Raw genomic sequence first — 13,778 nt, forward strand, 5'->3', positions numbered from 1 at the left:
AAAGGCCTCATGAAAGAGATGGGCTCTTTAGAATTGCTTGAATGAGGGAAAGTAGAAGACAGTCCAAGCACAGGGTACACATTGTTTATTTTATTGCTTTCTTTGAGGTTACAACTGGTTAACTTTTTTGTTTTTTAATTATTTTATTTTATTTATTTTTGGCTGCGTTGGGTTTTGTTGCTGCACGCGGGCTTTCTCTAGTTGCAGCGAGCGGGGGCAACTCTCCGTTGCAGTGTGCGGGCTTCCCATTGTGGTGGCTTCTCTTGTTACGGAGCACGGGCTCTAGGCGCCCCGGCTTCAGTAGTTGTGGCACACGGACTCAGTAGTTGTGGCTCGCAGGCTCTAGAGCGCAGGCTCAGTAGTTGTGGCACACGGGCTTAGTTGTTCTGCAGCATGTGGGCTCTTCCCGGACCAGGAATCGAACCCGTGTCCCCTGCATTGGCAGGCGGATTGTTAACCACTGTACCACCAGTGAAGTCCTGTAGATGCTTATCTTAAAAGAAAGGTTTAAAATCAAATCTTCCACCTTTGAAAACTAGAGAAAGAAAAGTAAATCTACAATAAGTAAAAGGAAGGAAATAAAAAAGATAATGGTGGAAATCAATGAAATAAAAAATGGGCATAGAGTAGAGAAAAATCCATGAAACCAGAAGCTGTTTCTTTGAAATAAAATCAATAAACTGGATCGACCTCTGTCGAAATTAGTCAAGAAAGAAGACACAGGGGCTTCCCTGGTGGCGCAGTGGTTGAGAATCTGCCTGCCGATGCAGGGGACACGGGTTCGCGCCTCGGTCCGGGAAGATCCCACATGCCGTGGAGCAGCTGGGCCTGTGAGCCGTGGCCGCTGAGCCTGCGCGTCCGGAGCCTGTGCTTCTCAGCGGGAGAGGCCACAACAGTGAGAGGCCCGCATACTGCAAAAAAAAAAAAAAAGAAGACACAAATCACCAGTACCAAGACTGTAAAAAGAAATATCACTAAAGTTTCTACACAGATTCAAAAGTTAATTAGAGGATGTTGTGAGCAATTTTATGCCAATAAATTTGACAGCTTAGATGAAATAGATAATTTCCTTGAAAGACACAAATTACCAAAACTGTAAAGAAATAGAAAATCTGAATAGCCTTATATCTTTATAAACTGGATGGGTGATTAAAAACCTTACCACCAAAAAATAAAAACAAAAACCTCTAGGCTTGGACAGTACTGAATTCTATTGAATATTTTAGAAAGGAATAATCTTTCAAAAAAATAGAGGAGGAGGGAAAACTTTCTAATTCATTATATGAGATCATCATTACCATGATATCAAAAATAAAATAAAAATTACAGGAAAAGGAAACTACTGGCCAATATCCCACATGCACTTGTAAAAATTCGTAACAAAATATTATCAAATTGAACCCAGCAACATATGAAAAGGGTAATAAATCATAATCAATTTGGATTTATCTCAGAAATGTAAGGTTGTTTTAACATGCGAAATCAGTCAGTGTTATTAAGTTCCAACTTAATAACAGATCAAAGAAGAAAAATCACATGATCATCTCAATAGATCCAGAAAAAGCATTTTACAAAATTAAACACCCATTAAGGATAAAATCTCTAAACAAACTAGGAGAAGGTAACTTCCTCAACCTGATAACTTGTATATATGAAAAACCTAATTTTAACATTGTATTTAGTCATAAAATACTGAACATTTCCCCCTAAGGTCAAAGCATGGATATTAGGTCTACTACATCTATTCAACATTGTACTGGAAGTCCACCTAGTACAATAAGGGAAGAAAAAGCGGAGTCATACAGATTAGAAAATAATTTTTAAATGGCATGATAGGGTTCTAGCAAGTTCACAGGAAACATGGCCAATATGCAAAAATTAATTCTGTATCTGTAAACCATCAACGAACAAATGGAAAATGAAATTTTAAATATAGCAACATTCGTGGTAACATCCAAGAACATAAAATACTTAAGGATAAACTTAATAAAAATATGTGCACGTTACATACACTGAAATCAGATTTCTAAAAATTAAAGGAAAGTAGGTCTTAAAAGTTTTCATGGACTTCCCTGGTGGCGCAGTGGTTAAGAATCCGCCTGCCAATGCAGGGGACACAGGTTCGAGCCCTGCTTCGGGAAGATCCCACATGCCGCAGAGCAACTAAGCCTGTGTGCCACAACTACTGAGCCTGAGCCCTAGACCCTGAGAGCCACAACTACTGAGCCTGAGTGCCACAACTACGAAGCCTGTGCGCCTAGAGCCTGTGCTCCACAACAAGAGAAACCACTGCAATGAGAAGCCCGTGCGCAGCAACGAAGAACCAACGCAGCCAGAAAGAAAGAAAGAAATTTAAGTTTTCATCACAAGAAAAAAAAATTGGAGCCGTGCATAGTAATGGATGGACTTATTGTGGTAATCATTTTGCAATATATGTGTATATTGAATCATTTTGTTGTACACCTAAAACTAATATAATGTTACATGTTAATTATATACCCAATTTTCAAAAGCAAAGTATGATAATAATAACTTGTTAAATAGAGAATATCAATTAAAAGAAATTGTAAAATATGAGCCAAATGGAAACTCTAGAATTGGAAATACAGTATCTAAAACATACATAGCATGATGGCTATAGTTAACAGTACTGTATTGTATACTTGAGAGTAGATTTTAAATGTTTTCACTGTAGCAACAACAAAATGGTATTTATGTGAGGTAAACAGTGTGTTAACTAACCTTCTTGTGGTAAACATTCCACAACATATATGTGTATCAAATCATCACATTGTATACCTTAAACTTACATAATGTTATATGTCAGTTACATGTCAATAAGGCTAGAGGGAAAAAACCCCAGAAAAACAGGTAATCAATCAATAAATTTAGAGATCTGTAGGGCTTCCCTGGTGGCGCAGTGGTTAAGAATCCGCCTGCCAGTGCAGGTGACACGGGTTCAATCCCTGGTCTGGGAAGAGCCCACATGCCACGGAGCAGCTAAGCCCGTGAGCCACAACTACTGAGCCCATGTGCCACAACTACTGAAGCCCACACGCCTAGAGCCTGTGCTCCGCAACAAGAAAGGCCACCGCAATGAGAAGCCTGCAGACTGCAACAAAGAGTAGCCCCCACTCGTCGCAACTAGAGAAAAGCCCTTGCGCAGCAATGAAGACCCATGCAGCCAAAAATAAACAAATATTAAAAAATAATAAATTTAGAGATCTGTAGCAATTATCCATCCAGTCTAAAGAACAGAAAGATTAAAGAAAAATGGACAGAGCCTCAGAGACCTGTGGAACAACATCAAGAGTAGAATGTGAATGAATCCCAGACAAGATAGAAAGAGGCAGGAAGAAGAAAAAAAGTGAGAAATTAATGGCAGAAAACCTCCCAAATTTGATGAAAAACGTTAATCTACAGGTCTAAGAAGTTCAGTGAACCCCAAGAAGGATAAAAATATCCATACCTAGACATGTGAGGGCCAAACTGTTGAAAATTGAACACAGAAATTTTTGAAAGCAGCAAAAGGAAAATAATTCATGTATACAAAAAGAATATTTGGTTAATGGGTGACCTAATCAGAAATAATGGAAACCAGAGCCATGTGACATACTCAGTGTGCTGAAAGGAACAAAACAAGAATTCTGTATCTAGCAAAACTGTCCTCTGTAAATGTAGGCAAAATAATGACATTCCCAGATAAACAAAAAGGGAGAGAATTTGTCCCTAGTAAATATGCCTGGCAAGAAATAGTAAAGGAAGCCCTTCAGGATGAAAGGAAATAAATACCAGACAGTAACTCGGATCCATAGGAATTGGTAAATGAAAAGCATCGGAAACGGTAAATATGTGGGTAAATCTAAGACTCTGATTTTTTCATATCTTCTCCTAACTTCTTTAGAAAATAGAAGATTGTATAAAGCAATCATTATAACATTGTATTGTTAGGTCTATAATATATATAGAGAGGTAATATATGAAATATATTTGAACATATGAAAATAATAGCACAAAGGAGAGAGGAGGGAACCATTATGTATTGAAGCAACATGCTTGTGCTTTATGCTTGTTTTAATTTATTTTATTTTTTTGGCTGTGTTGGGTCTTAGTTGTGGCATGTGGGATCTTTGTTAAGGTGTGCAGGATCTTTAGTTGTGGTGCGCGGGCTTCTCTCTAGTTGTGGTGTGCGGGTTGTTTTTTTCTCTCTCTAGTTGTGGAGTGTGGGTTCCATAGCACATGGGCTCTGTAGTTTGCAGCACACGGGCTATCTAGTTGAGGCTCATGGGCTCAGTACTTGTGGTGCGTGGGCTTAGTTGCCCCATGGCATGTGGGATCTTAGTTCCCAGACCAGGGATCGAACCTGTATCCCCTGCATTAGAAGGCAGATTCTTTACCACTGGACCACCAGGGAAGTCCCTAAGTTATTGTTTTGAAATAGATTGTGGTAAATTAAGATACATATGGTATTCCATGAGCAGACTGTAAGAAAATAATTAGAGAAAGAAAAAGTAAAAAGTCAACAGAGGAATTGAAACAGTACACTTAAAAACAAGAAAACAGTAAAGGAGACACAGAAAAACAAACTCAGAAAAAGCATGAAGCAAACAGAAAAGGATTGCAAAATGGGAGGGAAAATCCAACCATATCAATAATTTTATTAAATGTAGACAGACTGAACTCTTCACCCAAAAGACAGATTATCAATATGGATTAAAAAGCAACACCCGGGGCTTGCCTGGTGGCGTGGTGGTTAAGAATCCACCTGCCAATGCAGGGGATGTGGGTTCGAGCCCTGATCCGGGAAGATCCCACATGCCACGGAGCAACTAAGCCCGTGCACCACAACTACTGAGCCTGCGCTCTAGAGCCCACAACACAACTACTGAGCCCACGTGCCATAACTACTGAAGCCCGTGTGCCTAGAGCCAGTGGCCCACAACTAGAGAAGCCACCACAATGAGAAGCCCACGCACTGCAACGAAGAGTAGACCCCGCTCGCCACGACTAGAGAAGCCTGCACACAGCAACGAAGACCCAATGCAGCCAAAAACAAAAAGCAAGACGCAACTATGTGCTGTCTACAAGAGACATGCTTTAGATTCAAAGCTGCAAATAGGTTGAAAGTAAACAGATGGAAAAATGCATACTATGCAGATAGAACACTCCACCCAATGATTACAGAATAAACATTCTTTACAAACATACTGGAACATTCTCCAGGATAGAGCATAGATTGGGCCACTAAACAAGTCTTAATCAATTTAAGAAGATTAAAATCATTCAAAATATGTTCTCTGACCAGAACTAGAGAATTAAACTAGAGATTCATGACAGAACAAAATGTGGGAAAAGCTCAAGTATTTGGAAATTCAGCATCATGCTTCTAAATAATTTTGAACTGAATGAAACTGAAAAGCTACCAAAATTTATGTGATTCAGCCAAGGTAATGATACAACTCTGCATTCCTATATCACAAAAGAGGAAAGAAAGAAAGCTCAAATCAGTAACAACCTTCAACTTTAAGAAAATAGAAGGGCAAAGCCCAAAGCAAAAAGAAGGAAAAAATAAAGATTAGATTGGATATCAGAGAAATAGGAAACAAAAACAGTAATAAAATCAATGAAACCAAGAGCTGGTTCATTGAAAAAAGTTTTTTAAATTGACAAACCTAGACTAAGAAAATAAGAGAGAAGACTCAGATTATCAAAAGCAGGAATAAAGGAGAGAACTAAGTAGCCAAAAGACAGATGAAATGTTTATCAGGTAATACCATAAATAACTTCATACTAACAAATCAGACAACCTAGGTGAAATGGATAAATTCCTGGGAAGGCACAGATTACCAAATTTGACTCAACAGAAAAATAGACAATCTGTATAGATCTATAGCAAGTACATTCAGTAATTCAAAATTGTCCCACAAAAAAAGCCCAAGCCCAGATGACTTCACTGGTGAGTCCATCAAATATTTAAAGAAAAAATAACACCAATACTCAAACTCACTCATGAAGTAAAAGAAGAAATACTTCATAACTTGTTTTCTCCGGCCAATATTTTTCTGATACCAAAAATATCTGATGTCAAAGCCAAACAAAGATATCACAATAAAAGGAAATCTACTGTATTCCTCAGGAACAGAGATGCAGAAATACTTAACAAAATTTTAGCAAACTGAATCCAGCAACATATAAAAGGGTTGGATCTTAACCAACTGGGATTTATCCCAGAAATACAAGTGTGGTATAACATCTGAAAATCAGTTAATGTAATAGTTCATAATAATTAGTAGAATAAAGCAGAGATCAACAAACTTTTTCTGTATGGGGCTGGATAAGGAAATATTTAAGGCTTTGTCGGCCATATGGTCTCTGTCACAGCTACTCAACTCTGCCAGTGTTTTACAAACATTGCCAATGTTTTACAAAGTGGCCACAGACAATACATAAACAAATGAGCATGGCTGTGCTCCAATAAAACTTTATTGCATGGTGCTGAGATTTTAATTTCATTTAATTTTCACATGTCACAAAATAGTATCTTCTTTCAACCATTTAAAAATGCCAAAACCATTCTTGACTTGTGGCCATATAAAAATAGGCAGCTGGTGAGATTTACTGCCCTCTGGAATAAAGGACAGAAACCACATGATCATCTCACTATGATAGGCAGCCTCTAAAATGACCCCCAAATAATCCCTACCTCCTCATATTTGCACCTTTGTGTAATCTTTTCCCCTTGAGCGTGGACTGGACCTAGTGACTCATTTCTAACAATAGAATGCTGCAAAAGAGATTGGATATCTCTTTGGAGATTAGGTTACAAAAAGACTGTGACTTCTATCTTGCTCTACTTTCTTCTCCAGCTCTGGGGAAGCAAGCTGCCCTGTTGTGAGTAGCTCTGTGGAGAGGTCCATGTGGCAAGAAACTGAGGTCTCTGGCCAGCAGCCAGCAAGAACCTGAATTCTATCAAAAACCAAATGAGTAAGCTTGGAATTAGATCGTCTAAGGTCTGCCAACATCCGCCTCAATGAGCTTGGAAGGGAATCTGTACCTAGTTACCTTTGAGATGATTGCAGCTGTGGCCCGTAGTACCTTGATGGTAGCCTTGTGAGAGACGTGGCGTCAGAGTCGCCCTGCTAAGCTGCCTGTGCCTATGTTCCTGATCCATGAAAACCATGAGATAATAAATAATTATTGTTTTAAGCTGCTCATTTCTGAGGTAATTTGCTGAGCAACAGTAGCTAACTAATACATCATTAGATACAGTAAAAGCACATGACAAAATGCAACATTCATTCGTGATCAAAATTTTAAACAGGGAATTCCCTGGAGGTGCAGTGGTTAGGACTCAGCAGTTTCACTGACAGGGCCCGGGTTCAGTCCCTGGTTGGGGAAGTAAGATCCTGTAAGCCTCCAGGCGCAGCCAAAAAAAAAAAAAAAAAATCAACAAACTAGGAATAGAAGGGAGTTTCCTTAATCTGATCAAAAGCTTCCATGAGAAACCTACTGCTAACAATGTACTTAATGGTGAGAGACTGAATGCCTTACCTTAAAGTCAGGAGCAAAGTGAGTTTCTATTCAACATTCTGCTGGGGATTCTAGCCAATGCAATAAGTTTACCAAAAAAAAAAAAAAAAAAGAGCATACCAATAGGAAGGAAGGAAGACTGTCTCTTTTGGCAGATAACATAAATCCAAAAGAAATGCCAGATTTCGACTCTGAAAACCATAAAACATTACTGAGAGAAATTAAAGAAGATGTGTATCAAGAATATATAGAGAATTCTTACAATCAATAACAAGGCAATCCAATTAAAAATAGGCCTGGGACTTCCCTGGCGGTCCAGTAGTCAAGACTCCATGCTTCCACTGCAGGGAGCATGGGTTCAATCCCTGGTTGGGGAATTAAGGTTCTTTCTGCATGCCGTGCTGCATGGCCAAAAAAATAAATTAATTAATTAAAAAAAAAAAAAAGCCTGAGCATTTAGACATTTCACCAAGGAAAGAGATGAATGGTTAACAAACACAAGAAAGAGTGTTCATTACAAAATTGCAAAATAAAACCACAAGAGGCAATTTGACAAAGGCATTTATGAGGCAATTGAGGAAACTTGAACACAGACTGGGTGTCAGACATTAAGGAATTAAAATCCTTATTTAGAAATATGTCCTGAAATATTTACAGGTAAAATAATATGTCTGGGATTCGCTCTAAAATACTGAAACAAACAAAGGAGAAAAATAGATGAAATAGCAATAGTAGAATATTGATAAACGTCAAAGCTTAATGATGGTACATGTGCATTCTCTGTTATTCATTCTTGAGTATATTTGAGATTGTCTGTAATTTAAAAAAATTTTAAATGAGGAACTTGACCGCTGTGGGAAAAGAGCCTTTAAGGAATTCATAGAGGAAAGCAGGCAGTAATTTACATAACTTAGTTTGTTTCAGCCCAACACTGGTCCATCCTCTGTATACCTTGCAAAAATCCTATTTTTTCATTACTGCCATGCAAAAGGTTATCTGAGCAGAAAGAGATTTAAGTGAAAGAGCAGAGACAGAGGTTTTGGGCTTCATGTTTCACCACTTGCTGGCAGGTACTAGCTATCTTTCTGGTGTTCCAGAATTTACAAAATGCATGTAGATCTCTTATCAGCACAAATGTAGTTTGCTGTCAGTAGCTACTAACATTTCCAAATGTGAATCAGGCACCATCTTCCCCTCATGCACACTCTCATAAACAGCACAGCTTTTTTTATCCTTCGTAAACCTGCCTCTTCCTCAGCATGAAAGGTCCCTGGATTTATAACTGCTTTTATTTGGGGTATGGAAATTTTACAGTTCTTGTAACATGTGAGAGTCATGTATGATATTCCAAGGATGTGTTCGTATTTGTTTATTGAGAATTGTGTATGATATTGGTATATCATACTAATATCCTTAGTAGGATGTGTTCTTATTTGTTTATTCATTATTTTCTCCTTTTTCCATTTTTCAGTACATGTACTAGCCTTAGCAAGTTCTGTTCCAAACTCAGGCACCTTGACTTGGCTTCCTGTACATCAATAACAAACATGTCTCTAAAAGCTCTGAGGTAAATTTCTTACAACAAGAATGTCCAATAATCAGAACAGATACTTATTTTTTTATTAACTAAAATAAAGTTGGAATTGAAGGAAACTATGTTTTTATAGATACGTACTGTAGTTCAAAATAGATCTTTTGTTTTACTACTTGCCCAAATTACAGGACACATTCAGGTGAAATGATAGAGGTAACTAGGATTTCTGAACAGAATAGTACAGTTTGTACATGAATGAAGTGCTTAGCAGGATTCTGTATATATAGTAAGTGCTCAGTAAGTTTTCATTGTTTTAATGTTACTGTATTTTTTAAAAGTGCATTACAAAAAGGTATATCTTAAAAGGAGGGTGAAATGCCCAATGTCTTTGTACTTTTACTTTTTTATCAGCCTTTTATAAAAGATCATGGTGCCATGTATTAGTTACATTTATGAATAGTAAGAATTAAGCCATTAAAAGATGAAATGTAAATTTAGTTAAGTAGAGTGTAAGTAATCTGAAAATGTGTCTCCTTCTATACCTTCCTTATGAGCACTGAACACATGTATCTAAGGCTGGTGTAGGATAATAAATAAGATAGTATAACAGTGTTTATAGTTCATAAGTAATTCACATAAATGATCTCATTTATTTTGAAATCTTGTGAGGTAGATAGGACAGACACTTTACAGATAAGAAAATCTAAAACATTTTTGAATGCCGGGTACTGAGATTCAACCATGGGAGGTAACTGAATAAGATATTGTTGCTGCCCTTAAGTTGCTCAGAGTCTCGTAGAAGAAAAAAAAAACTAAATGTGTTGTCATATTACAGCGGGATAAGTGCTGTGGTAGAAATGAGTGCATTAGTTTGGGGAGAACATAGAAGGGCTACTGCTAATCTTGGTTTAAGAGAGGTTCTGTCAGGCTTCCCGAAGTGACTTGCCTGAAGTCACACTATTAATGTTGAAGAATAAACTTGAACTAAGATCCCCTGGCTTTATTTTATAAAACAATTAAAGCAGTATTTTCCAAAGAATGCCACAGAGCTTGGGATTCTTCCATAGTTTAAATGTGAAATCAAAGATCAAAGATGAAGCTAGTGTTTGATAGAAGGCAGAGATCTCATAATACAATATATCCTAAATTCAGCCTGTGGAAACTGTACCCTAGATACTTCCCAAGAGAGAGAATTTACAGATCCTTTGTAAGTTTTTAAATAAAAGTTTAAATGGCCTCATTATTACTTTGATAAGTACTTGAATTATTTGATAGAGAATTTGAGTTTGAATCTGACTCTTCATTAATTACTCTGTTAACTTGAACCAGTCGCTTAATTTCCATTTCCTATATAGAGACCGTTACATTTGTGATAAGTGCAAAAAGAATATACTTTGAAAAGTATAAACCTCCATAAAAATCTGATGTATCTGAAAAACAGCATTGTGCCTGAGCTTGTTAGTTAAGGTGGATTTGAGCTAGCCCTCCTAGTGATGTAGGACATGAACACCATGAGCGTTGATAAATGCCCCTTTTGTTACAGAATTGCCTGTATTCTAAATCTACATTAAGTAAATATGTCCCCAACTAGATGGCCAATAAAATGAGACTTTGGTGCCTTTGGAATTGGATTTAGTCATATGTTTGTTTCATTTTGTTTTATCCTAAGTGAGGGATGTCCACTGTTGGAGCAATTAAACATTTCCTGGTGTGACCAAGTAACCAAGGATGGTATCCAAGCACTAGTGAGAGGCTGTGGAGGTCTTAAAGCCTTATTCTTAAAAGGCTGCACACAGGTAATACTCCCTGTCTTACTTGTGAATGATAGAGGCACCATGAACTTGGTGGGCAGCCCAAGATGTTGGCTTGAGAGATACGTAGTAGTTGTGTATTACTGACCAGAGACCCATGCGTACCAAAAATTAAAGGGTTTTCCCTAGAGTGAAAAAATAGAAGAATTAACATCTGCCTGACCAAAGATAAATTTTTGAGGGGAGGCAAGATGGGAAGACAAAATCATAATACGGAACAGGTGCCACAGGCAAGAAGGGTTTCATGTAATTTAATCTGAAAAGACAACTTGTCATGTTGTCACTGCCTGAGACCTTGAACTGGATAGGCAAGGAAGACAGTCTTGGCAGTTTCCACTAGTTTAACTACCAAGAGCTTTTCTTAAATGTGCCAAGTATACAGCAAGCTACATTTTATAGTATTGATGCTAATTTCCTGCCAGTCACATCACAAATCCAACATATTTTGTCATTAAAATTTTTAATATCACAGTGTTTTACAGTGGGAAAAAAAAAGGAGTTGACATGGTAACAACACCTGGAAGGAAATGATCAAGAGTGAGTTTAGAAGTGACTGACAAAGTAGGGCTAGGCTCTTATTACCTTATTTTATTAATGGTTGCTAAAACCATGCCTTGTATTCTATTCAAAAATGCCCTCATTCTTTCACCATGAAGGGAGGATTTCCACGGTTTGAAACAGAGCTTTGAAAGTATGACCACCTTAAAACAACAACTTGAGCTCCTGGTTATTTATGGAATCCTGAAAAATACTGATTGGGGTGCGTCATTATAGTCAATTACTTGTGATCTGTTCTCCGCACTGTACGCATAGCACTGATCTTCTAGCAGCAGATAAACTACAGATTTCTTTCTCAGCTCCTGTTCCCAAAAGTTTGTTGTTAAGAAACTTTACAGGGAGTGTAGCAATGTGAAAGTTATTTTAGTTTCAAAATCCCTCAGCAAAATGCTGCAAGGCATCTTTAATTTATCAGAAGAAAAATCCATAAACATTAGGCAATGTTTATTTTATCTTTCCCTTGATTTGGTGATAATATGAATTTGACGTGGTCAGAACTGATAACAAATACTGATAACTGTACTAATCATTTGAATTACACGTTTATATGATCATAGTTCATTGTTTCTGGTTCATTTGTTCCTTTGAAAGTTGGTTGGCTATACTTAGAATGTGTTGATGAATGTGTACACTCTTAAATCTTTAAGATTTAAGGTTTTAATATTTTAAACAATGTCAGTAATAATTTCTTCTCTCTTTTTAATCTTTCTAGCTAGAAGATGAAGCTCTCAAGTACATAGGTGCACACTGTCCTGAACTGGTGACTTTGAACTTGCAGACTTGCTTAGTAAGCAGTCCTTCCCACAACTCTTCTGTATTAGTAATTCATTTCAATAATATTATTGTAAGAGTTTCAGTCATAAAGACCAGTAGTTTGTCTGCTTCAACCCTGGGGATGCAGTAATCATAGATGACTTTTTAAATGCTCAACAGTACTCGCCCCTAGGGGCTTTGACGTAGATGAGATAGAGGGTAGCTTATACAGAATTCCAAATAAGCTAAACTGTAGCTCCACCCCTTTCTCTTCTACTTAAGAAAACTCTACTTTTTAGAAGTAAATTTTTCACAGAGTGCGGCATTTAAAATATTTTTGGTAAATTAATTGCAGTCACACCGACTAACATTTATCAGGGAGTAATGACTATTGGGAATCATTGATATAAGCAGATGACAAGCAAAATGTACCCTTTAAATTATTTTCAAGTAGTATTTGTAGTTCACATTTGGCTTGTTTAGACTATCAGCTTTTTTGTGTCTATCCCAAACCCCCTGAATTTTGTTCAGAGAATTTGCTGAAACTATTCAGGATCCTAGAACATTGACAATACACCTTTAGCTTTTGCCTCTTGCCTTGAAAATTGCATATATGTGTTGCCTTGGAGTGAGAGCCTCTCATAGCAATGAAAAAAGTTGGTGAGGGTTTTCTTTGTTTTTGCTAAGCCTTCTGTGTATAATACTCTCTCCTTCTTGTTTGGTCACCTGAAACTTTAGAGCATAGTGGTTGTTTAGTTTAAAGGTGACACATATAGGGCCACGTTTTGTGCAATTTAAGCACCCTGGCCTCCCAGCCCTTAAGGGATGGTGCTGATAGCGATCTGTTTCAGAGGCTCCTAGAGACTGAGTCAAAGGAATGATATTTTGATTTCCATAGTTGCTAACTACCAGAATTTGCCTACTTTCATTTATGAAACAAATATTTGGCCTGAAAGAAAGATCTTACACAGCTATTGTAAACACGAAACCGTCATCTTACAGTGGCAGGAAAAAACTGTTCTTGCACATCTTCAGATTTTATTTATATACATACATAAATATACACATGTGCACTCTGTATATGTGTGTGTATATGTTACGTACGTACACACATACATACATATAAATACATGTATACCATACCTACCGTTAGCCATTTTAGTTTCATTTCCTTTACCCTTCCAGCAGACAGAAACCAATTAGTAAGCATAAAGAACCAGCTCTGTCATGTTTATTTTACTGTTTACCTTCACCCAGATCATAGGGCATGAGTCATTCCTTCTGTCATTCTGTACAATGTGATGAAATGATTCTCAGCATTCGTGACACTTCTTGAAGTGTCTGCCCAGAACTATTGAAGGGACCAAAGTACACACTTAATGTAGTCTCTTTTTCTTGACTAATTTGAAAACACAAAAGTTTAGTAGATTTTGCTCTTTTAACAATTTAAAGTATTGGTAATATGACTTTCTTCCTCAGTAATCCCTTGTAGATTTCAAAACATTAAGAAAGAAAAGGCAGCACAGCCCTCCCAGTATTTTGTTAATAATGTGTGACGCAAACTCCATTGGCCTGCTAAATATGCAGGTTTA

The 13,778-nt window shown here is 37.3% G+C and overlaps 1 protein-coding gene across 7 annotated transcripts in view; it reads left to right on the forward strand.

Annotated features, from left to right (window-relative positions):
• Positions 1 to 13,778, forward strand: part of FBXL20 (F-box and leucine rich repeat protein 20) — a 114,095-nt gene that overhangs the window by 83,739 nt on the left and 16,578 nt on the right. For 5 of the 7 annotated variants that reach the window (XM_033410807.2, XM_049702566.1, XM_033410806.2 and 2 more), the window contains exons 7-9: positions 9,002 to 9,097; positions 10,734 to 10,860; positions 12,146 to 12,220. In XM_033410807.2, the coding sequence (XP_033266698.1) occupies positions 9,002 to 9,097; positions 10,734 to 10,860; positions 12,146 to 12,220 (298 nt within the window). The remainder of the gene's footprint in view (positions 1 to 9,001; positions 9,098 to 10,733; positions 10,861 to 12,145; positions 12,221 to 13,778) is intronic. The other 2 variants (XM_033410809.2, XM_004282719.4) reach the window with 1 other exon arrangement.

This window comes from Orcinus orca, chromosome 19 (genome assembly GCF_937001465.1).
Source record: "Orcinus orca chromosome 19, mOrcOrc1.1, whole genome shotgun sequence".
Lineage (NCBI taxonomy): Eukaryota > Metazoa > Chordata > Mammalia > Artiodactyla > Delphinidae > Orcinus > Orcinus orca.